Below are 21407 nucleotides of genomic sequence, written 5' to 3'. Positions count from 1 at the left end.
TGGCATTTACTCTTCCTCCTACAATCTTGGTAACCAGATTTATTTACTTATTTAAATTATATTTTCATGCTAAAATCATTTTCTTTATCAGTTTCGACAGCACAATCTCTAGCAATTCAATCACTGCAGTATTCAGCAGATATCAAAAAGAAATCTACCAGACACACAACCCATGCGATGCCCCCTTTCATGATAATATATTAATGTCCATACTTTGCCCATAACAAACCCAATTTCGACCCATTAATATAGTCTACATCTATTTGTAGAAATTCAACAATACAACTTTGGACTTTGAAATATACAATGTCACTCTCTTTAAGAAACAAAAAAAGAAACAGAACAGAACACATGTTGGATGAAACATTAAGTACTTTACCTATACACAAACTCAGTTTGAAGCATTAAGCAGTGTACAAAAACTGTATATTTCTTACAACTCTCTGGTGTTTCTCTCGCTTCTAGTTTTGCTTAGAGCCGCGTTGAAGGGTCAAATCCGTTAGATTTACCGTTACTCTTCTTACCATTTACATGACCAGTCGCGAACACTTGATCATCGTGATGATCATCCATGAACCTAGCCCAGAACCAGTGCTTCTTCCACACTCTCTCAGTCATCTCCTCGATAGGAATGTTCTTGGTCTCAGGAAGGAGGAACATCACAAAGAAGGACATCACCAAGACCCACGAAGAAAAGAAGATGAATATCCCGAACTTGAAATGACACAACATCGAGAGGAAAGCCTGAGCGATGATGAAAGTGAAGAGGAGGTTGACGCAGACCGTCACACTCTGTCCAGCAGAACGTGTCTCTAGAGGGAAAGTCTCACTAGGGATTAGCCACCCGAGCGGTCCCCAAGACCAGGCGAAAGCAGCTACGTACGTGCAGATCATCACCACGACTAGAATCGCAAACCCTTTGGAGAGGTTTTGTGAGTGGTCTGTGACTTTGATGCCGAGTATTATGGCGATCACGACTTGAGAGAAGAACATTTGGACACCAGCTTCAAGGAGAAGAACACGACGACCGACTTTGTCTACGGAGTAGATTGAGACTAACGTGGAGAGCACGTTGACTGCACCAGTGACCACTGCAGAGTAGAGAGCAGCGTCATTTCCAAAACCTAAAGTGCTGAAAAGAACAGGAGCGTAGAACATGATGGCGTTGATTCCAGTGCATTGTTGGAAGATCTGCAATGTTTGAGTAATTGTCACGTAACAATGGGTTAGCATAAACTAACAGCAAAACTAGCCTTGCAAAATTAAACTGAAAATTTCAGTTCGGTTTAATTCGGAAAGCTTTTGAAAATACTTTTTTTGTTAGTTCGAATTTTAAGAAAAAAAATATATATATATATATAGGTCATATATATATCCAAAAAATACCAAAATAATATAACCGAATTAACTAAACTAACCGAATTTAATAGAAAATAACCAAATTTAACCAAAAATATCTGAATTTTTTTAAAAAAATCTAGGTTATCACAAAACTGAGTCGAAAGTTTACTTTCGTGGGATTGTAACCAAACCGAACTAACCAAAACCGAAAATACTCGACGTGAATTAAATCGATTAAACCGAAACTGTAGGGCTACACAAAGCAAAATACTGACCTGCAAAGCGACGGCAATGACAAGCTGAGGCCTATTCCTACGTTGAAGAAGGTTTCTAAAAGGGTGTTTGACTTCTTTAGCAAGGCGGCTAGCTTCAAGAAGATCAGCAAACTCTGGCTCCACATTATCAGTACCTCGAATCTTACGAAGAACGGCTTTGCCTTCATCAAGACGACCTCTTTCAACGAGACTGTTTGGTGTCTCCGTCACCAACAAAGCTCCCACCGTCAGTAGAAGCGCCGGGACTCCGGCCAAACCTAAGGATAGTCTCCATCCCCATCCTCCCTTGATCCTGAAAAAAATAAAACATTTATTTAGTGGGTCCGTATTTAACTCCAGTATGGGCCTAGTAGATAGATAATTAAAGCTCATTAACTCTGCTTAAGTGACAGATGCATTTCAAGTCAACGCAGAGGATAAACATATTAGGGCATGACGTGAAAAATGAGATACGACTACAGTCCGTGTACTATAAGATAAGACGTAGTCACGTAGGATGTGGATAGTATTTGCTGAAATCACGGAAGACTTAAATGCGTGTCTACTATAAAAAAAGGTTAAAATGCTTTTGTGATGGTAGTTGAATATGAACAACCAAAAGTTTGACAACAAGTATACAGAAAACTTTGGAATAGTTTAGAAAGTATATGTTAAATATTTTTATCACCATCTATTTATTTGAAATTTTATTAATTTAAGCTTATTTCACACATTTTAGTCTTACTTTATCATAAAAAATAAAAAATAAGAAGAGGATATATAAGGATAGAGATATCTTAAATAGACTTAAAACGTTAAAATGCTTTTCTAATAGTAGTTGAATTTTGACAGCCAAAAGTTTGACAAGAAGATAAATAAAACTTTGGAATAATTTAGAAAGTATATGTAAAATCATTTTTTTTTTGGTAAAAGTATATGTAAAATCATTATCACCATATATTGAATTTTTATTAATTTTAAGCTCATTTTTACACATTTAGTCTTACTTTATCATAAAAATAAGAAGACGACTTAAATTCCCATTTTATTAACTAAATTTTAAAAAAGAATCAGTTTAAGAAAATAAAAATAAGAAGAGGATATAAGGATAGAGATATTTACTTGGCGGTACCATAGTTGACAAGATTAGCGAAGAGGATTCCAATAGTGACGTTAAGTTGAAACAGAATATTAAGACCACCACGGATCTTAGTAGGTGCAATCTCCGACAAGAACAAAGGCACAGCTTGATTAGCGAACCCAACTCCACAACCAAGCAATATCCTCCCTGCAATGAGCATGGCTAGGTCTTGAGCCGCGGCGTTGAGAACCACACCGATGATGAAGAACACGCCGGCTATAAGCATGGTTGGTCTTCGTCCTAACGTTCTCGTCGTGTATGAAGCGAAGAACGTTGCGGTTAGACCGGCTAAGTATAGAGATGATGTGAAGAGTTGTAGTCCTTGGTTGTCGTATTTGCAGTAGTTGCTGTTTTTGTCGGCTCCGGCTTCTACTTTTCGGTGAACCACCGGAAAAAACTTCTTCAGAAAGTCCGGCATCGATGTCACTCCGCCTACATAACCAGATGGATGATGGAAAATAATTAATTATTCGTTGTTTTTTTGTGACGAAATTAATTATTAGTTGTTGCAATTATTTAATTACCGTTTAATCTCATTTAGATATTGTAAGATAGTCATGAATCATGATGTTATGCATGAATTGTAGACGACAAAATTATAATTAGTTATTCTAAAAAAAAAAACTAACACCTATGACACTAGTGTTGTCACTATATTACTATTTAAAGTTAAAACAAGGACGATCTAGATCTAGGGGTCACTAGTTGCCAAACTTTTGCAAGCTATGATTTCACTAATTAATTAACATTAATGGAACTAGCTGTAGTGAAATTTATTTTGATAAATTACTTTCTACAAGTTCTCTATATTTTAGTTGAAATCTTCCTCCCAAAGAAAAAAGTTATATATATATATATATATATATATTAAACAATTATACATACTTGAGAAATCTTTTTTTTTTTTTTGAAAAAAATACTTGAGAAATCTTGCACTAACAAAAACTTACGTATCCTATTATAATCAAATTTTCTACTTCATTCCATTAGAAACTAGCAATGGAATATTCATACCGGAGACACCAACGTCGTAGCCGAACATGAGACCGCCGGTAGCAGCCATGATGCAAGAGATGATAACTATTGGAGTTATCTTTGCCTCAAACTCCACTCCGTTTGCCGTCGCCGTCGCGAATCCTCCTCCGGCCATACTTAAGATCTCTTCAGATACTAAATTGTAAAAGTAATTTTCTATAACGAGTTAAAAGGGAACACTTAATTAAAGAGACCATTGGGTGTTTAGTTCTTTATATAGAAGAAGAGGCAGTGAAGCACAAAGAGAAACCGTTTGCAGCCAATTGGATGCACACACGTCTCTTTGTATGTTCACATGCTCCTGAGTCATCAAGTCATTGGTCAACAAACGCTACTTCTGCTTTATGTGGCGCCTTAGTTGAATATATAATATGCATACCGTCACAGACTCACAAGTCATAAGTCTTCTCTTTCTTGTTATTATATTATCCTCGAATATTGTATTTGCTGTTATGTTATACTGCATGATTCTCCTCTCTTATTAGAGAGATTGTCACAATTCTTTATGTCAGTCTCAACGTGTTGTGAAAATCTTGCTACCGCATCAAAATATCTCATACTTTTTTTAGAATAAGAACGATCCGTTAACATCGTGTGTAGGTCATACAAATTTGCTGTCATGTAGCCTGTGATTAACTTCATAGAAATCATTGTCACATTTGTACAATTTTATATATTATATATGGTGTTTAAAGCCAACGGGACCGTTCCAAATGGCAAAATTCTAAAACAAGTTTAGGTCAGTTTTAATTTGGTTTAAATTGCAGAATCATACTGGGATAAAACGGGTTAAAATGGTTGCTGACTACTTAATTGGTGATAATGTAACAAACAGTCCTCCAAGAAAGTAGGCTGAGACAACTCCAACCCACCAAACTTTCTTAAGACTATCTTAAAAGTCTATATATGTAAACACATATTTGTATCATTACTCTATTCAACTGTTGTTAAATACGATTATGGAATCAAATATGTGATATTAATCTAAATTTGTTTTTTTTATCTTCCTTTTGGTTTCTCAGTTGCTGTCATGTTATTTGTGTATATATCTTCTTAACTGTCACTTTTGTATTGTTTATGGGTACATATCTTTAAAAGCCAACAACCATACTTGCTCAATGCTACTCGATTATGGAATACACTTATGCAACAACAAGTGGATTAAAGTATGAATTTTCATTAATTTGTAGTGGCTTTCTGTCACGGACTCAAGGGTTTTGTTTTTCTTGATTGGTATCAGTAATCGACTTATTTTAAAGTATATCAACACATGCAAATTCAAAATTGAATATTAGTTGTGTATAAGTTTTGTTGAAATATGATACCACGGATATCATGTGTTCAGACGTGTAAGTAAACTATATCCACTTGACATACATGTAAAATTAATTACGTAACAAAAATTTCATGTAAGCACCAAAAATGTGTTTTACTTCTCAATCATCATTATCCTGTTAAGAGTTGTAGTCAACGAATCTAACTTGACAAGCATCAAATGAATGACCAAATAATAAAACGTGACGATGGTTTAATTAAAAGATAGAAAAGAATATGCCAACAATGAAAATGCATGTATACGTCTAATAATTATCCTGTTGACAAAAAGTATATAAACAAAAAATATCTGTAACGTTTTACTATTTAACATCAAAACTATGAGATGCAATTAATGGTGTTTGACACAAACGGTCAACTTAAAACTCCATCAAAAAGTATTCAATATTACAGAAAAAACAACATAATAAAAAGTCTTTGGAGCAGAAATTTCAAAAAGGCATAACAGCTAGCACTCTGAAGACCAACCAAGTGACTATGAAAATTCAACAAGCCAAAAAGCTTATCTCACTAAGTCATTGCAAAATTAGAAGATATGTCAAACGTAACGATAAAAGCTAAAAAGAAGAAAATAGAGAAAAAAAGTGAGAACACAAACATACCAACGGTTGGGTTTCTCTTTTCTTAGCCAGGAAGAGTCTGTCGTTGTCTGCATCTCCTTCTGTCTCAATGGTTGGCTCTGTAGGTCCAGCTCTAGGAGCTTGCTTCTTCTTGATATCACTCACTTTGTTTTGGAGCAAATACGGAGCATACATGCGGCCTCTTTCTTTCCCTTTCGCTTCTTTCTAGCCCGGCCCAAACCCATTAACTATATTATATATGTTAAAAGCCCATAAGCAGTCAGTACTTTTTTTTTTTTTTATCAAAGTCAGTACTTTTCTATTCAATTAGGACTTAGCCAACTTATTTTTTTCAATAAATATTATACACGTACTATTTTGGAATCTAAAAACTAAATTTAACATAGAAAATAATATTACTTATTAAAAATATTTTCAATATATCTCTATATTTTCTGTAATAAAACTGAGAGAAACATTTTTTTTAATTCTCACTCATATTTTTAAATAAAACTACCATTTTCATCTATATTTAAAATAAAATAGTATGTCTTTATATTTAAAATAAGAAATAAAATTTTGTTATTTAGATACATACATTTGAAATCTTTTTCTTAATTTTTTTTAAACAAAAACATTATAAATAGTCTAATATGAACATGGTTATTTAATTGATTAAATGCAGAATATATATACTTGCAGCTATTTTAAAATAATTAAAATAGTATTAAACACGAATCGAATTCCTAGGATAGTTACTGTGATCTACCTTTACGTACACTAGGGTCGGTGTCCGCGCTTCGCGCGGATTACATGTTTAATAAAAGTCCAGTTCAATTAAAATTGAGAGTTGTGAAGTTTCTGAAAGGATAAGTTATGTTTTGTTTATTTTATAATGCGAAGACGTTGACATAGTTTTTGAATAATAAATTGTTTTGATGAATTCAATATTCGTAAGAGAAAATAGTATTTGAGTGTGCCTATTTAATTGACATAGGAAGTGGTAACGTAAATTTTTTAAAAGTTGGCTGGTGTCGTTTGCTATGAGGCTTAGGATATCAGTTTATTCCTCTTTTGGAAGCGTTATATGATACCAATATCGTTGTCAAGTAGAAGCGGGATCCAGGTGTGGTTGTAAGTGATAGTTTTCCTGAAAAAGTCAAATATATGTAAGCATTTATTTTGACATAAACTTTATGTTTAGTTTATTACCTTCATGTAACCGTGGAATGATACTTGTGATGATTACAATTTAGTTTTTCCTGGTATATATGTGATTTAACTCCCTGAAATTCGACGCTTCCTTGTCCCATAAAGTTAGACGTACCAATTTTGATCTACAAATAATTATTGTATTATATTTTGTTTAGTTGTAAATCAATTATTATTTAATAAAAAGTTAGTACATGTCTAAACGCAATCCAATGATGATTTTTGAATATGTGTAGTGGTTATATAAATCACTTCCTTAGATGAAGCATATGCGGCCAACAACATCTGTAGGAATAATTTGGTTTTAGGGACAAAAATTTAGTATTTATTTGTATGTGAGAGAGCTATTGGTTTTTTTTGGGAGGAAGTTGGTTGCATTTGCTAAGCTGATCAACTGGTGGTAGCGTTGGGGCCGGAATATGTATGAAGGAATCGGTGAAATGTTTTCTTGAATCAGTGTAATAATTGTTGTCTCATTGATATTGATTATGTATGGTTGAACGGTAAGCCTGTACTGTTGGTTATTGGGAAGAAGATTAAAATATCTAATATGATAAATTTTCCCTTTCTCGAAGCGTTGGTAGATTGTGTCAGACGTAGAAACAGACACCATCCCTTCCATTATTTGTTCATGTTTAGTGGTTAAAAGCCATTATTTGAAATGTAGTTGGAATAATTGAAAGTAAGTATTTTTAAGACAAACCTGAATGTCAAGACAAATGAAAATTGTTCTTAGAAAGCATTTTTATTTTTGTGATTTGTGATGGGCCACATCCTAATGATCCTAACGATTATTGGATGCGGTTCGAGGGTGTCGTCCCAATTGTTTTGATCTTCTGCTGCATGTTCTACACAAATAAGAATGATAATTATTTTGTATTGCCCATCTTTTATTAATTTTATATTTTTTTGAAGTGAACATAGTTATGGTTTGTTTGTTTTTTTTAAATATTATTGACATGGTTATTTAAAAATTAAAGTAGGCTGGCCCATAATTATTTGAATGAGGTCGAAGCATGAGTAATTGGAACTGGTAGTTGTAAATTTGTTGGGTGGGTTTGATAGTAGAATTTAGGCTTTTTTTAAAAAAATTATAGTGACTGTGTATGAAATGAAGGGGTTGTGTTATCTTGGGCGGACAATTTTAAGATGAAAGGAAATTTAGCCGGTTCACACATTGTTAAAGAAAACAGTAGAAATAATAAATTATCTGAATAAATAGAAAATTCAAAAGAAAATAGTTTGACAGTTGAAATAAGTAATTGTCCGAAGGAAATAGTTTTACGAAGACGGCGATTTGGGTTAATGGGTTGGGCTGCGAGATTTTTCTTTACCTGGCTCACCGGTAAATCGTAGACAAACCGAAAATTTTGTAAGCGACATCGAAGTCCAAATCTTTTATTGCAATTTTAATTTGAAGCCCAGCCCGCTAGTGACATGGCAGTTTAATAGGTAGAGATTATTTTGTCCTTGTGGCACCTTTAGAAAAGCTAGGATTTAGCTCCTTTTATATAGTAGGATTTTACGAATTGAATGGTTTAAGAAGTATTTTTTCTAATAAAAAAATTCTCTATTTCATCGCTTCTCCTTGGTTTAAGAGTATCAATAAAACCGACGAAAAAAATTAATATCTCTGTCACGGGAGATATTTTTTCGACATATTTTGGCAATTTCCCAATGGAAAAAAGCGAAAAAAAAACTCCTTTAATATTATGACTGTTAATGGCTTTCCTGAGATTTGAAGACTGACAAAAAAAAAAAAAAAAATTATCACACAAAAACTCCAATGGAGAGCATTGGCAGCCATTTCCACGGCTCTCCTTTCACCTTCACCACCACGAGAAACTCCTCTCTTCCCAGTCTCGTTCACTTCACTCGCAGACCTGCTCACCTTCCCCGCCGTTCACACCGTCTCAAAATCTCACCTTCTCGCCTCACCTGCTGCTCCTCTGCTTCCTCCTCCACCATGTAAAGTCTCTTCCTTTACTCTTCCTTTCGATCGAAATCACCTTTTTGAGTTCTAAAAATCGAAACTTTGATCTGACCCAGTGAGGAACAGAGGAAGAATCGAGATGGGTCGGGGCCCAAAGTGAGGTTAAACGTGAGGCTTGACCGTCAAGTTAAGTTCGGTGAGCATGTGGCTGTGTTTGGATCAGCTAAAGAGATCGGTTCCTGGAAGGAGAAGTCGCCACTTGCTTGGTCTGAGAAGGGATGGGTTTGCGAGCTTGAGCTTAGCGGAGGTGAGGCTTTGGAGTTTAAGTTCGTCGTCGTCAAGAAAGACGGCTCACTCTCATGGGAGTCTGGTGATAATCGTGTCCTTAAGCTTCCTAAGTCCGGGAGCTTCTCTGTTGTCTGCCACTGGGATGCTACTGGAGAGACACTTGATTTGCCTCTTGTTGATGATGATGGTGGTGGGGAGGAGAGTGGTGATAGCCACGACGTTGGTGGTGGTGATAATGGTGCGCAGCTTCGGAAGAGTACATTGGGGGGGCAGTGGCAAGGGAAAGATGCTTCCTTTATGCGTTCTAATGAGCATGGAAACAGAGAAGTTGGGAGGAATTGGGATGCTAGTGGTCTTAAAGGCTCAGCTCTTAAGATGGTGGAAGGTGATCGCAGCTCTAGGAACTGGCGGAAGAAGGTATCTTGCATGTGTTCTTTTGTTAGTTAAAAGATTTCATTTTTTTGGAGAATGTAACATCTCTAATTGGTTGATGTGTACACTTGTGTTGAAAGCTTGAGTTGGTAAGTGAGGTCATAGTTGGGAGTGTTGAGAGGGAGGAACGGTTGAAGGCGCTCATTTACTCTGCAGTTTATTTGAAGGTTTCTCTCTTTTTTTTCTTTCTTAATACACTAATCTTTATTGCTTTGTTTTAAAAATCGTTGTAAGCGCCCGCCTAAACAATAATCCTCGATAAGGCACCTAACCACCGCCTAGCGATTTCTTGAACATTTATATTTTCTCTTATATCTGGGAGGTTCAACTAGTTTATTTTTCGATTTTTGTTTGTTTGGCATTGTATGCAGTGGATAAACACAGGTCAGATTCCTTGCTTTGAAGACGGAGGGCATCACCGTCCAAACCATCATGCTGAGATTTCCAGGCTTATATTTCGTGAGTTGGAGAACATTTGCAGCAAGAAAGATGCTACTGCAGAGGTGACACATTTGCCTTTCCTCTAAAAAAAAATGTAGCTGTTGTTGACTTAGTTGGGATATGTTTTTATTTGGTAGGAAGTGCTTGTCGCTAGAAAAATCCATCCGTGTTTGCCTTCTTTCAAAGCAGAGTTTACTGCATCTGTCCCTCTAACTAGAATTAGGGACATCGCCCATCGCAATGACATTCCTCATGATCTCAAGGTAAATAATAATACTCTCTTTACCTGTTTGGTTATTAAAGGAGTTATTGTCACAGTATTCATATAACACATCTTTGTTACAGCAAGAGATCAAGCATACCATACAAAACAAGCTTCACCGGAATGCGGGTCCAGAAGATCTAATTGCAACAGAAGCAATGCTTGAGAGAATCACTGAGACCCCAGGAAAATACAGTGGAGACTTTGTGGAGCAGTTCAGAATATTCCATAATGAGCTTAAGGATTTCTTTAATGCTGGAAGGTAAAGGCAAACCTATGCTCCCACTTACTGTATAATTTATATAACTCTTGTATCTTGTTGCAGCCTCACTGAACAACTTGAATCTATGAAAATTTCTATGGATGAGAGAGGTCTTTCTGCTCTCAAGTTGTTTTTTGAGTGTAAAGAGGTAAGCTCTTATTAAATACAATAATTGCAACGTTTGTTATTTGTAGTCGCTTCATGAGTCTTAGTTGTGATATATTTATGTTTCCAGAGCCTTGACGCATCTGGAGAATCAAGCAGCGTTTTGGAGTTGATTAAAACTATGCGTTCTCTGGCTTCTCTAAGAGAATCAATCATTAAGGAACTTAATAGCGGCTTGCGAAATGATGCTCCTGATGCTGCCATTGCAATGCGCCAGAAGGTGAGCTTCTTTTCTACACAGTTCAGCATTATCATGTAGCAATGTATTTTATTTATATAGTTTGCTACCTTTGATTAGTGGCGTCTTTGTGAGATTGGGCTTGAGGACTACTTTTTTGTACTACTAAGCAGGTGTGCATAAGATTTTTTTTTTTTTCTTTTTGGAGGAGTACTTTTTTTTTTGGATGTTATTTAAACTTGTAAATGATTTTGAGTTAGATTCCTCAATGCTCTTGAATCTATGGGAGGAGCTGTTCAACTAGCAAAAGATGTGGAGTCAAGAAGTGTTGCCTCTTGGAAAGATCCTCTGGATGCTTTGGTATTGGGTGTTCAGCAAGTAGGTCTATCTGGTTGGAAGCAAGAAGAGTGTTTAGCCATTGGAAATGAACTCCTCGCTTGGCGAGAGAGAGACCTACTTGAAAAAGAAGGTTACTACGTTCTCTCAACATACATCAACTCGTTCTTATGCAACTCTGATGTGTGAGGCTGGTTCTGAAAATGCATCCTCTCTTTTTTCATGAAGGGGAAGAGGATGGAAAAACCATTTGGGCCATGAGGCTGAAAGCAAGTCTTGATCGAGCAAGGAGATTAACATCAGAATATTCTGATTTACTTCTTCAAATATTCCCTCCTAATGTTGAGGTACAGACTTTTCCTCATAATGTGATCATATTCGTTTGCTACTAATCTATATTCATTTCAGATACTAGGGAGAGCTCTAGGGATTCCAGAGAACAGTGTCAAGACCTATACAGAAGCAGAGATTCGTGCTGGGTAAGTCTGTTCTTTTTTTGCTTATAGTTACTTAACATTCGTTCTCTTTCTGTATTTTCATCTGACTAAACCTGTGGTTCCTTCCACCTTGCAGTATAATTTTTCAGATCTCAAAGCTCTGCACTGTTCTTCTAAAAGCTGTAAGAAACTCACTTGGTTCTGAGGGATGGGACGTCATTGTACCTGGATCTACTTCTGGGACATTAGTTCAGGTTCGTGGAGAAGGCTAACGAATACATAGCTGAGATTTTGAGTTTACTATTTTTGTTTCTTAGAAAGAACAATCATTTCAACACATTTTTGGTGCCTTATGTTTTGTAACTTTGATGGCTTTGGTAATTGCAGGTTGAGAGCATTGTGCCTGGATCATTACCATCAACTGGTGGTGGTCCTATTATTCTCTTGGTCAACAAAGCTGATGGCGATGAAGAGGTTTTTGACTCATTCAACCTCACCGTGATTCTCAACATCATACTAATGATTACCTCATAAACATGCTTTGAACAGGTAAGTGCTGCTAATGGAAACATAGCTGGAGTCATGCTTCTCCAGGAGTTACCTCACTTGTCTCACCTTGGCGTTAGAGCTCGGCAGGCAAATAAACTTTCTTCTCTTATTTCATTTCCATAAACTTGTATAGTGAAGTGCAGCGTTGACACACTTCATTTTACATAATGTTTTCCACAGGAGAAGATTGTCTTTGTGACATGTGATGATGATGACAAGGTGGCTGATATACGGCAACTTGTGGGAAAATATGTGAGGTAATATTAATTAGCTTCAATCCCTCATAAAAAACAAGAAGAAGCTCCTGTCTCTTCTATAATGTTATCTCTACTATGAAACTTACAGGTTGGAAGCATCTCCAAGCCATGTAAATCTGATACTTTCAACTGAAGAGAGGAGCCGTACTCCTAAATCCAAACCCAAATCCAAATCCAATGCTAGCAAAAAGACTGATAATAAAAGTGTATCTAAGGATGATGAAGAGTCAAAACCTGTCTCCTCATCTTCTGACAGCCTCCTTTACTCATCCAAGGTAGAGTTATGATTGTACACTTAACCCTCTGGTAGCAGACTGATGATATACAACGTTCATCCATAGGACATCCCTAGTGGAGGAATCATAGAACTTGCGGATTCAGATGCATCAACATCTGGTTCGAAAGCTGCTGCATGTGGTCTCCTTGCATCTTTAGCAGCAGCCTCTACTAGAGGTAAAGCTTTCCCAATCTCTCAAGAGGATTAAACTCACTGGAACCAAATCTGATTTTGCGCGGTTTCTGTTTATCAATCTTCTAAAGATCAGTTTAGGCAGCGCCTAGGCCTCCGACTAGTCAGTAAACGGACCCAAATGGAACAATTATTAAAAAAAAAAAAATCAGTTTAGGAACTAAAAAAATCGGTCTAGACGCCCTACTAATCAGCAATTCCATATAAAGTGCCTAACTAACGCCTATTGATTTTTATAATGAATGTGCAGTGGACAGCGAGAACGGAGTTCCAGCATCATTCAAGGTTCCAGCTGGAGTTGTCATACCTTTTGGATCAATGGAGCTAGCTTTGAAGCAAAGTAACTCGGAAGAAAAGTTTGCATCTCTGTTAGAGAAGTTAGAAACCGCCAGACCAGAAGGCGGTGAGCTAGACAGCATATGTGATCAGATCCATGAAGTGATGAAGTCACTGCAAGTGCCTAAAGAAACAATCAACACCATAAGCAAAACGTTTTCCCAAGAAGCTCGTCTCATTGTTCGTTCAAGCGCCAACGTTGAGGACTTAGCTGGAATGTCAGCAGCAGGACTCTATGAATCAATTCCCAACGTGAGTCCCTCAGATCCTTTGGTGTTTTCTGACTCTATTTGCCAAGTTTGGGCTTCTCTCTACACAAGAAGAGCTGTTCTGAGCCGTAGAGCTGCTGGTGTCTCTCAAAGAGAAGCTTCAATGGCGGTTCTTGTTCAAGAGATGCTGTCTCCTGACTTATCTTTCGTTCTTCACACTGTGAGTCCAGCTGATCCAGACAGCAACCTAGTGGAAGCTGAGATAGCTCCTGGTTTAGGTGAGACTTTAGCTTCAGGGACGAGAGGAACACCGTGGAGACTTGCTTCGGGTAAGCTTGATGGGATTGTGGAAACCTTAGCGTTTGCAAACTTCAGTGAAGAGCTTCTTGTGTCAGGAAAAGGTCCTGCTGATGGCAAATACGTTCGGTTAACCGTTGACTATAGCAAGAAACGGTTAACGGTTGACTCAGTGTTTAGACAGAAGCTCGGTCAGAGACTTGGTTCGGTTGGTTTCTTCTTGGAAAGGAACTTTGGATGTGCACAAGACGTTGAAGGTTGTTTGGTTGGTGAAGATGTTTACATTGTTCAGTCAAGGCCACAACCTCTGTAGAATCTTTTCCTTTTTTATGTTCTATCAAGCGAATTATAATAAAAATGTCGGAAACAATTCTGCATTATGTCACTTTCATATGTTAAGTATGCTTAATTATGATACGTACAGTATATAATTGCTATTCATATCTCTTGCTCACATAGTGTTTTGGCTAATTTCAAGAGATCACCTTGATTCACTGAATGGCATAACGAGAAAGAAAGAAGGAAAATACAAATCCTACATGACATGACCATCTCGATCAGGTACTTGCCATCCATTTTCGTAGTTTTAACTCTTTTGAAAACACTAAAATCAAACAGACATAAATCACGAGTCTATTCAAGTCAAATTAGACTAAAACAATAGAACACACATAAATAACAAATGTACTAAACATAGAGGCGAATCCTCAGTATATAAACGTCTTCCTCTCCACCACCTATTTGCACATCTTATTAGACTATCACTACTTGTTACATCTTAAAGATATTTCCAATTCATTAAATGACAAAAAATAATTGATTAAAAAATTATTAATATTTCTATATCAAAAGATCTGAGTTTCAAGTTTCAGAAAGAAAAAAGAATTATGTTTTTAACGGAGACAATATTTACTGTAACGGTAAAGGATTGCAGTAAAGTCTAAATGCTCGTAAGACAAGTAATTGTCCGTTATAAAATAATCGATGTAATATTTTTTTTATAGTTTATAATATTATAATTAACCAGGAGAATACAAATTCGATCATGTACTTGCTATCTATTTTCATAGTTCTAACTTTTTGGCAATACGAAAATCCAATAATAGTTAGCCAATCCTATTTATGTAAAACTAAACATAAATAACAAATCTATATTCAAAGTCAAACCAAACAAAAATAGCAAACAACAAAAACAACCACACACAAATATACTAAATATAGAGGCAAGGATTCAGTATATATACGCCTTCCTCTCCAATCACCTATTTGCACATCTCACATCTATCAATAATTAAATAAAACACAAGTCCTAATAAACTTGTAAAGAGAAAATGGCGGGAAAAGTGTGTATGGTGATGGCATTGATAATGATAGGGTGTGTTTTACAAGCATGCAATGGAGCCAATGTTGATGAGAGCCAACCAACACAAGATCCAAAATTCGATTGCTTCAGAACATGTTCCATAGCCTGTGGCAAACAAAACAAACCTTGTTACGATGAATGTTTGACCAAATGTGGTCTCCCACAGAGACTTCCTAGACCAACAACATCTTCATCACCTTCCTCCACCGCTTGATCTGATCTTATTCAATTTGTGATTTGTGTCTTTATTGCTAAGGATGTCATCTATTTGTTTTTCTTTAGCATGAAAATTAAATGAGATTTATATGATAAAGTTTTTGATTATATATCTGGTTTTTTCTTGACTTATACAAACTAGTTAGTACGTTCCAGCATAAAATGATTCAAGACTCGTTAGCTTTCTTTCAAATAAAACCACTAAATAAACAATTTTGATTATATTAAAACGAAACAATTCAATTATCATGATATTGTTCCTTCTGTCAAAACATATGTGATCACAGAATCACAATTCAAAACACACGAAACGGCTGACTCATTGTTTAGACAGAAGCTAGGTCAAAGACGGTTTGGTTGGTTTCTTCTTGAAAGGAACTTTGGATGTGCACAAGATGTTGAAGGTTGTTTGGTTGGTGAAGATGTTTACATCGTTCAGTCAAGGCCACAACCTCTGCAGAATATTTTTTTTTTATGTGCTATAAAGCGAACTATAATAAAAATGTCCGAAAACAATTCTCCATATATGTAATTACTATATTTTTTAGTCACGTTTGTAGAATTATCAGATTTTAATTTATGAAATAGATAATCGTTTTTATATAGACTTAATATTTTTATAATATACACAAGATTTTGTCATATCATTGTGTTATTTTCCTTAAAAAAAAATACAATAGATATATGATAATCTCAGAACTTGCAAAGAAATATTAGATTTTGTTTATTTTATGAATTAAAACTGAATCAAAAGTTGAACATATGACGTGATATTTCTTGCTATATGTATGTATATGTAACTTTTATAGTTTGTAATCATAAAATCATATAATGATTATTTGCTATTCATGTATGTTGCTCACTTGGTGTTTTGGCTAATTAGAATCTCAAGCGATCAATCTAAACCCTACATAAGTTAAAGGATCTTGAAAAAAATGTAAAATCATGTAAAGTACCCAAAATGGAAAAAGTAGAAAGATCACTAGATCTCCTCCGAATCCAAAAACACAATTAATCCAGCTGATTTTTTTTCACAATTTCTTTCTCCTTTAAATATTCAACATATATATTTTTGAGTTTCCACAAAATATTTTCTTAAGAGTTCTGTAATATTTGTTGCTCACAAGAAAGAAAGATAACGAGAGAGATGGCTGATGAAGTTCCAAGCTTGGCAGAGTCGAAGTTAACAGCTTTGGTCGTCGATGACAACTTTGTAAATCAAACCATGCATCACAAACTGCTGGACCGTCTAGGTATTAAAAATGACGTCGTTTGCAACGGCCAAGAAGCTGTCGACGTTCATTGTTCCGGGAGAAACTATGATCTTATTCTTATGGACATGGAAATGCCCATCTTGAACGGTATTCAGGTAATATTAATTTATTATATTTTTAGCTCATTAAATTCACTTCGTTTATTCAATTCTTATTTTTTGTTATAAAATTCAGAAAAGAATAAGTTATTACTAATTAATTTTTATTTGAGAATTTTCATATCCATAAACCTTAGTAAAAGAAGTTGTATGAAACTGTTCTAGTTAAATGTTGGAATAAGACTCCTTAATACAGTTTTGTTTATTAATAATGTGCAGTACCCTTTTTATTATTTTCTTAAAAATAGAACCGATGGTTTATATGTATAACTAATGGACTGTGTTTTGTTTGATTAGGCGACAAAGAGACTAAGAGAGATGGGGATAGAGAGCAAGATAGCAGGAGTAACAACTAGAGCTAACGAAGGAGATAAGAAAGAGTTTATGGAAGCTGGTCTTAATGACTTTCAAGAGAAACCTCTCACCATCTCCAAACTTTTGTCGATTCTCCACAGACTTGACTTTCATGTACAAACCTAGTTAATCTACACTATTTGTTAGTGATTTTTGTTAAGTCTTCACATGTTTTCTATAACATATACTTATAGTTCGTAATATTCTTACTTCAGAATATAGTAATCACCAATACCAATTTCGATAAAAGTTTCCGAGCAAGTGACCATGCTTAACTTACATATATAATATATAGTTGTTTGATATTTTCGGTTCATGATTCAAAAATTTGGTCACGTTTATTATGATTTATAAAGACATCATCACCTCGGCCATTTTCTTAACGAGTCAGGATGCTTTGTAGCGAAACGAATAACGCTTCATGAAAAGCAGCGATGTGTCACGTGAATAGAGCTAACATGTTTAGTTAAATCCGATGTATCTTGGCCTACAAAAAAGTGCGACGTAGAAACAAAATCTATTTTATCAAATTTTAGTATCACAAGAGAGACATCAAAGCTCTTAATTTGAAGAAGACTCACGAAAAACTCACGTGTGATCCCTAAAGGTGTGGTACTCCTCGGGAACCTCGATCTCTCCAGCCTCAGGTTCCCCGTACCGTACTTAGTCATTTCTTGGACTTTTTGACTTTTTATGATGTGCCTTCAATTCCTCCTCGACCCTTCATAGCTATATCATAACTATGTTCAAACTAGGAATTGAAAGCAAACCACATGTGCTACTAGCAATCTATTATCACTTCATTCATTGACAATTAGCGTTTACGCAAGGCACATGTGTAATGTGCTAAGCTAGTTTGACGCTTAGGCATAAGGTCACATTCCGGTCTAGAGCATAACCAAATAAAGAGCAAGACATGGTTCAGATGTGACAACCATTGGTTTTTGTAAAGCCTTCATATATAAAGTAAAGCTTATTTATTCAACTTGAATCGTCATATTTCTCTAGTGTATGATACAATTCTTATGACAATACTACAAGAAATATTTTTGTCAGTTTTTTTTTTGTGTGTGTCAACAATTTGTTTTTTTCTGTCAGTTTAAATAGTACTACATCAAAATCTTGGTTTAAATTAAAGGTAACAGAGACACATGGACTGAAATTAATTGTTCCTTAATTAGTAACCAACATAAGATTAAATAATAATTAAAACGAATGTATTAAATATAAATATATATATAGCTTGCCTCTGCTTCCTCATCTCTCACATTCTCAGCGATTAATCAAAAACTTTCTCCGTCTTCAGGTTCGCTTTTTTCTTTACTCAGATCTTTCTAAAAACATCTCTTCCACAGTTTCTTATTCTTGTCTGAAAATTATCTCTCAATCTCAAAAAAAAAAAAACATATGTAATGGGTTTGTGTCTTTGATTCATATCATTCTCTTCCAATACTCAGATCTCACATTTCGTCCAAAGCTTGCATCTTTATTAGATCTTCATCTGTTGAATTCCAATTCTGGGTATCGATTCGTCTTGGATTCTTCTTAGACATTTGTTTCCTTTGTCCATTGTCTTTCTTTTTGCATCCGATCTGATTGACTCACGTCGGATCTGGATTCTCTTGTCTTGATCTATATACGTCAGCATTGTTCTATTCTTACATCATTTTTTTTAATCTTTTCTTTCGCATGTGTTGTGTAGTAGAAAGCTGTTTCAAAGTTTGCAACTTTTTATTCCCTTGGATCTGACTTTTCCTCTTCTTCTATAAATGCTTAGCACTTAGATCTGCTCGTTTTGATCTATTGCATGATTTTTTTTTTTTTTTTTTGTGAAATGTGTTCTCTGGAAACTCATTTAGATTCCTTCTTCTCAGGTAACATTTGAACGAGTTGCTTAATAGTACCATGGGATCCATTGCTGATGCTGCAAACAAGGTAAATGATTCCACACTTAGACATGAACTCTAATAAACAATCTTTTAAAAAAAACATACTAGTGCTTGTTCTGCTTTGTAGATATATTTGTTAAACCTATTTTAAAGTTTGTCTTTTTGGTGTATTTTTTTCTTACAGGAGGTGAATGGAACCGCAAGTGAGAAGAGACCCGCTGTTATTTTTGTCCTTGGTAAGTTCAGGAGGTCTTCTCATGTGTGTTTGCTAAAACCGTTACTTTCCCGCCATCATGTTTGTGGTTTTTTATGCTATTAGTAAAAAAACCACAAACATGATGGTTAAGGACAAAACAGTAGATTATATTGTTATTATGTTTAATGAGAAGTGATTTTTGGTCGAGTTATTGAAAAGTTTATTGTAGATTTTCTGAGTTAGATACTACTTTTGATTCCAGGTGGTCCAGGCAGTGGGAAAGGTACACAGTGTGCCTATATTGTTGACCATTTTGGTTGCACACATCTGAGTGCTGGAGACCTTCTCAGGGCTGAAATTAAATCAGGTTCTGAAAATGGGTATGCCCTTAAAAACTTTCTGGCATTGTCTTATAAACTAAAAACTTGAGGAGTCAGCTTCACATTCATCATCCTTCTTGAGGTTGTTTATTGAATCGGTTCTGACTTTATTTATGTGATTTTTATGTTTTGTCCTTTAAAATGGTGTTGCAGGACTATGATCCAGAATATGATTAAAGAAGGGAAGATTGTACCTTCTGAGGTTACAATCAAGCTTCTCCAGAAAGCAATTCAGGAGAATGGCAATGACAAGTTCCTCATTGATGGCTTCCCTCGCAATGAGGAGAACCGAGCAGCCTTTGAAAAAGTTGTAAGTATATTTACAAAATTTTAAAAGTGTTATGTTTTTTTTTTCTTTTTTTTGCTGACACAATTGCTTAATGATTACATGCGTTTGATGATGTTTGTAGACTGGGATTGAACCCAAGTTTGTCTTGTTCTTTGATTGTCCTGAGGAAGAGATGGAGAGGCGCCTCTTGGGAAGAAACCAGGTTAGTGTGATATGAAAAGCTCTGTTTCTTTTACTCTGTGTAGCCTCTTGTTTCATGTATGTTGATTGTTGCATCCGTTTCTGGTGTTGAAGGGGAGAGAGGATGACAATATAGAGACTATAAGGAAGCGTTTCAAGGTGTTTCTTGAATCTAGCTTGCCAGTGATTCAGTACTACGAAGCTAAGGGCAAAGTTCGCAAGGTGAAAATCTTTTTTTCTTCTAGTTTTTACTGTATTACGGTCCAGCAATTGTAAGTTGTGTAACAAAGTTTTGTTGTTTCTAATACTTGGCTTTAGATTCATGCCGCAAAGCCTATTGAAGATGTGTTTCAGGAGGTGAAGGCAGTCTTTTCTCCTGAAGCTGAGAAGGTAAAAAGAAAACAATAGTTGTGCCATTCTTTAATATCTAATAGTCAGTAGAAAATTAAAGACTCCAATGAACTACCTGTAATGTAGAAACTTGTTACTAATGGTTACTGATTTGAATCATGAATACATGATTGTTCTGTAAAGAGAAAGAATCATGCAGCTATGATGGCATTATTTTATCACTTAAGTTATTGCTAAGAGCTGAAAAAAAAAAAAAGAAAAGTTATTGCTAAGATTCTCAAGTTAACGATTCTGTGAACGTTTTATTTAGGTTGAAGCCTAGGCAGCAGCATCGTAAAGAGATACCTGATACATTGGTCAGGTATGTCTAGCAGCCAATGATGGTTGAACGTTTGTTTATGTGTGTTCAAACACAACTCAGCTTTTGATCTGTAAAAGTAAAAAAAAAAAGCTACTTGAATCTGAAATAAAAGGCTGTGTGGAAGCATGTTCTGATGTATCTAGTTCTGTTATAGAATCTTGAGGACTAAATGAGTATGTGATGGTGATGATTAATGTCTGTTTCCTTTGAAACTTTGTATAGGTAAGCTTAGGGGTTGCATCTTTACAAGGAAGTCTCTGCTTGGTTGTATTTTTTCTTCTTCTATATAACCCATATGATTACTGTTATTATTATTATACACCTCTTTACCTATTATATATTTTTGTTTTTTTTTGTATTTGATGAAATTTTGTGATTTGTACTTTCTGTAATTTCATTTGAACTAATGAGATTTTATAATCCTTTTATAATATACCTAGATTAATGAAATCCGTGTGTTGTGTCTTGTGTGGTCTTTCTTGTTGTTCTTGTTCCCATTGTTTATTTCTGCTGTAACTTTTGTTTTTCACCAAATCCATATTATTGAGCTAAGTATCGGAAAGAGTTACATAGTGTAAATAAATACATCACATGTCTTATTCAGTAAAATAAATCAATACTAGTAAGCTACTCTAGTTTGAAATTTTTAATGAGACCTAGGATGTGACTTCATTTTCGTTTTGCCAGACAACAACAGTAACTTAATATCTGACATGATTCAAATTCA

The 21407-nt window shown here is 35.3% G+C and overlaps 5 protein-coding genes across 6 annotated transcripts; 4 read left to right on the top strand and 1 right to left on the bottom strand.

Moving 5' to 3' along the window:
• Positions 1-234: 234 nt before the first annotated feature.
• LOC103837123 (sugar transport protein 13) lies at positions 235-5754 on the bottom strand. The gene is made up of 4 exons (XM_009113450.2): positions 3751-5754; positions 2718-3168; positions 1617-1908; positions 235-1191 (listed from the first exon to the last, which is right to left on the bottom strand). The coding sequence occupies exons 1-4, from the start codon at positions 3884-3886 to the stop codon at positions 472-474; spliced, it is 1599 nt and encodes a 532-aa protein (XP_009111698.1). The 5' UTR covers positions 3887-5754; the 3' UTR covers positions 235-471.
• Positions 5755-8533: 2779 nt separating this feature from the next.
• LOC103837124 (phosphoglucan, water dikinase, chloroplastic) lies at positions 8534-14183 on the top strand. Its single transcript, XM_009113451.3, has 19 exons — positions 8534-8846; positions 8928-9516; positions 9612-9698; positions 9903-10034; positions 10110-10235; positions 10318-10496; positions 10560-10644; positions 10732-10881; positions 10960-11012; positions 11100-11308; positions 11404-11522; positions 11584-11654; positions 11749-11866; positions 12000-12086; positions 12162-12248; positions 12342-12418; positions 12507-12693; positions 12760-12871; positions 13138-14183. Exons 1-19 carry the CDS (start codon positions 8665-8667, stop codon positions 14040-14042), a joined length of 3555 nt encoding a protein of 1184 aa, XP_009111699.1. The 5' UTR covers positions 8534-8664; the 3' UTR covers positions 14043-14183.
• Positions 14184-14980: 797 nt separating this feature from the next.
• LOC103837125 lies at positions 14981-15418 on the top strand. Its single transcript, XM_009113452.3, has one exon. The coding sequence runs from the start codon at positions 15061-15063 to the stop codon at positions 15304-15306; it is 246 nt and encodes an 81-aa protein (XP_009111700.1). The 5' UTR covers positions 14981-15060; the 3' UTR covers positions 15307-15418.
• Positions 15419-15671: 253 nt separating this feature from the next.
• Positions 15672-18259, top strand: LOC103837126 (two-component response regulator 24). Its single transcript, XM_033280632.1, has 2 exons — positions 15672-16677; positions 16978-18259. Exons 1-2 carry the CDS (start codon positions 16456-16458, stop codon positions 17158-17160), a joined length of 405 nt encoding a protein of 134 aa, XP_033136523.1. The 5' UTR covers positions 15672-16455; the 3' UTR covers positions 17161-18259.
• Positions 18201-21148, top strand: LOC103837127 (UMP-CMP kinase 3). 2 transcript variants are annotated; one of them, XM_009113456.3, is made up of 10 exons: positions 18202-18340; positions 18909-18969; positions 19108-19159; positions 19382-19499; positions 19653-19809; positions 19910-19990; positions 20083-20190; positions 20287-20358; positions 20630-20680; positions 20903-21148. In XM_009113456.3, the coding sequence occupies exons 2-9, from the start codon at positions 18940-18942 to the stop codon at positions 20639-20641; spliced, it is 630 nt and encodes a 209-aa protein (XP_009111704.1). In that variant the 5' UTR covers positions 18202-18340; positions 18909-18939; the 3' UTR covers positions 20642-20680; positions 20903-21148. The 2 variants fall into 2 exon arrangements, with proteins under 2 accessions (XP_033136522.1, XP_009111704.1); XM_033280631.1 differs by lacking the exons at positions 20630-20680; positions 20903-21148 and having other exon boundaries at positions 18201-18340; positions 20287-20544.
• Positions 21149-21407: the final 259 nt, after the last annotated feature.

This window comes from Brassica rapa, chromosome A09 (genome assembly GCF_000309985.2).
Source record: "Brassica rapa cultivar Chiifu-401-42 chromosome A09, CAAS_Brap_v3.01, whole genome shotgun sequence".
Lineage (NCBI taxonomy): Eukaryota > Viridiplantae > Streptophyta > Magnoliopsida > Brassicales > Brassicaceae > Brassica > Brassica rapa.
Note: the sequence above shows the minus strand (reverse complement) of the source record. Positions and strands in the feature narration are given on the sequence as shown.

Coding starts and splice junctions, on each gene's coding strand:
- LOC103837125 (XM_009113452.3), top strand. CDS start 15,061: ATGGCGGGAAAAGTGTGTATGGTGATGGCATTGATAATGATAGGGTGT.
- LOC103837126 (XM_033280632.1), top strand. CDS start 16,456: ATGGCTGATGAAGTTCCAAGCTTGGCAGAGTCGAAGTTAACAGCTTTG. Junction 16,678..16,977: donor CCATCTTGAACGGTATTCAG/GTAATATTAATT, acceptor TTGTTTGATTAG/GCGACAAAGAGACTAAGAGA.
- LOC103837127 (XM_033280631.1), top strand. CDS start 18,940: ATGGGATCCATTGCTGATGCTGCAAACAAG. Junction 19,500..19,652: donor AAATCAGGTTCTGAAAATGG/GTATGCCCTTAA, acceptor ATGGTGTTGCAG/GACTATGATCCAGAATATGA. Junction 19,810..19,909: donor GAGCAGCCTTTGAAAAAGTT/GTAAGTATATTT, acceptor TGATGTTTGTAG/ACTGGGATTGAACCCAAGTT.
- LOC103837123 (XM_009113450.2), bottom strand. CDS start 3,886: ATGGCCGGAGGAGGATTCGCGACGGCGACGGCAAACGGAGTGGAGTTT. Junction 1,909..2,717: donor GTCAACTATGGTACCGCCAA/GTAAATATCTCT, acceptor TATTTTTTTCAG/GATCAAGGGAGGATGGGGAT. Junction 1,192..1,616: donor TCATTGCCGTCGCTTTGCAG/GTCAGTATTTTG, acceptor CAAACATTGCAG/ATCTTCCAACAATGCACTGG.
- LOC103837124 (XM_009113451.3), top strand. CDS start 8,665: ATGGAGAGCATTGGCAGCCATTTCCACGGCTCTCCTTTCACCTTCACC. Junction 11,309..11,403: donor AGACCTACTTGAAAAAGAAG/GTTACTACGTTC, acceptor TTTTTCATGAAG/GGGAAGAGGATGGAAAAACC. Junction 12,694..12,759: donor GCCTCCTTTACTCATCCAAG/GTAGAGTTATGA, acceptor GTTCATCCATAG/GACATCCCTAGTGGAGGAAT.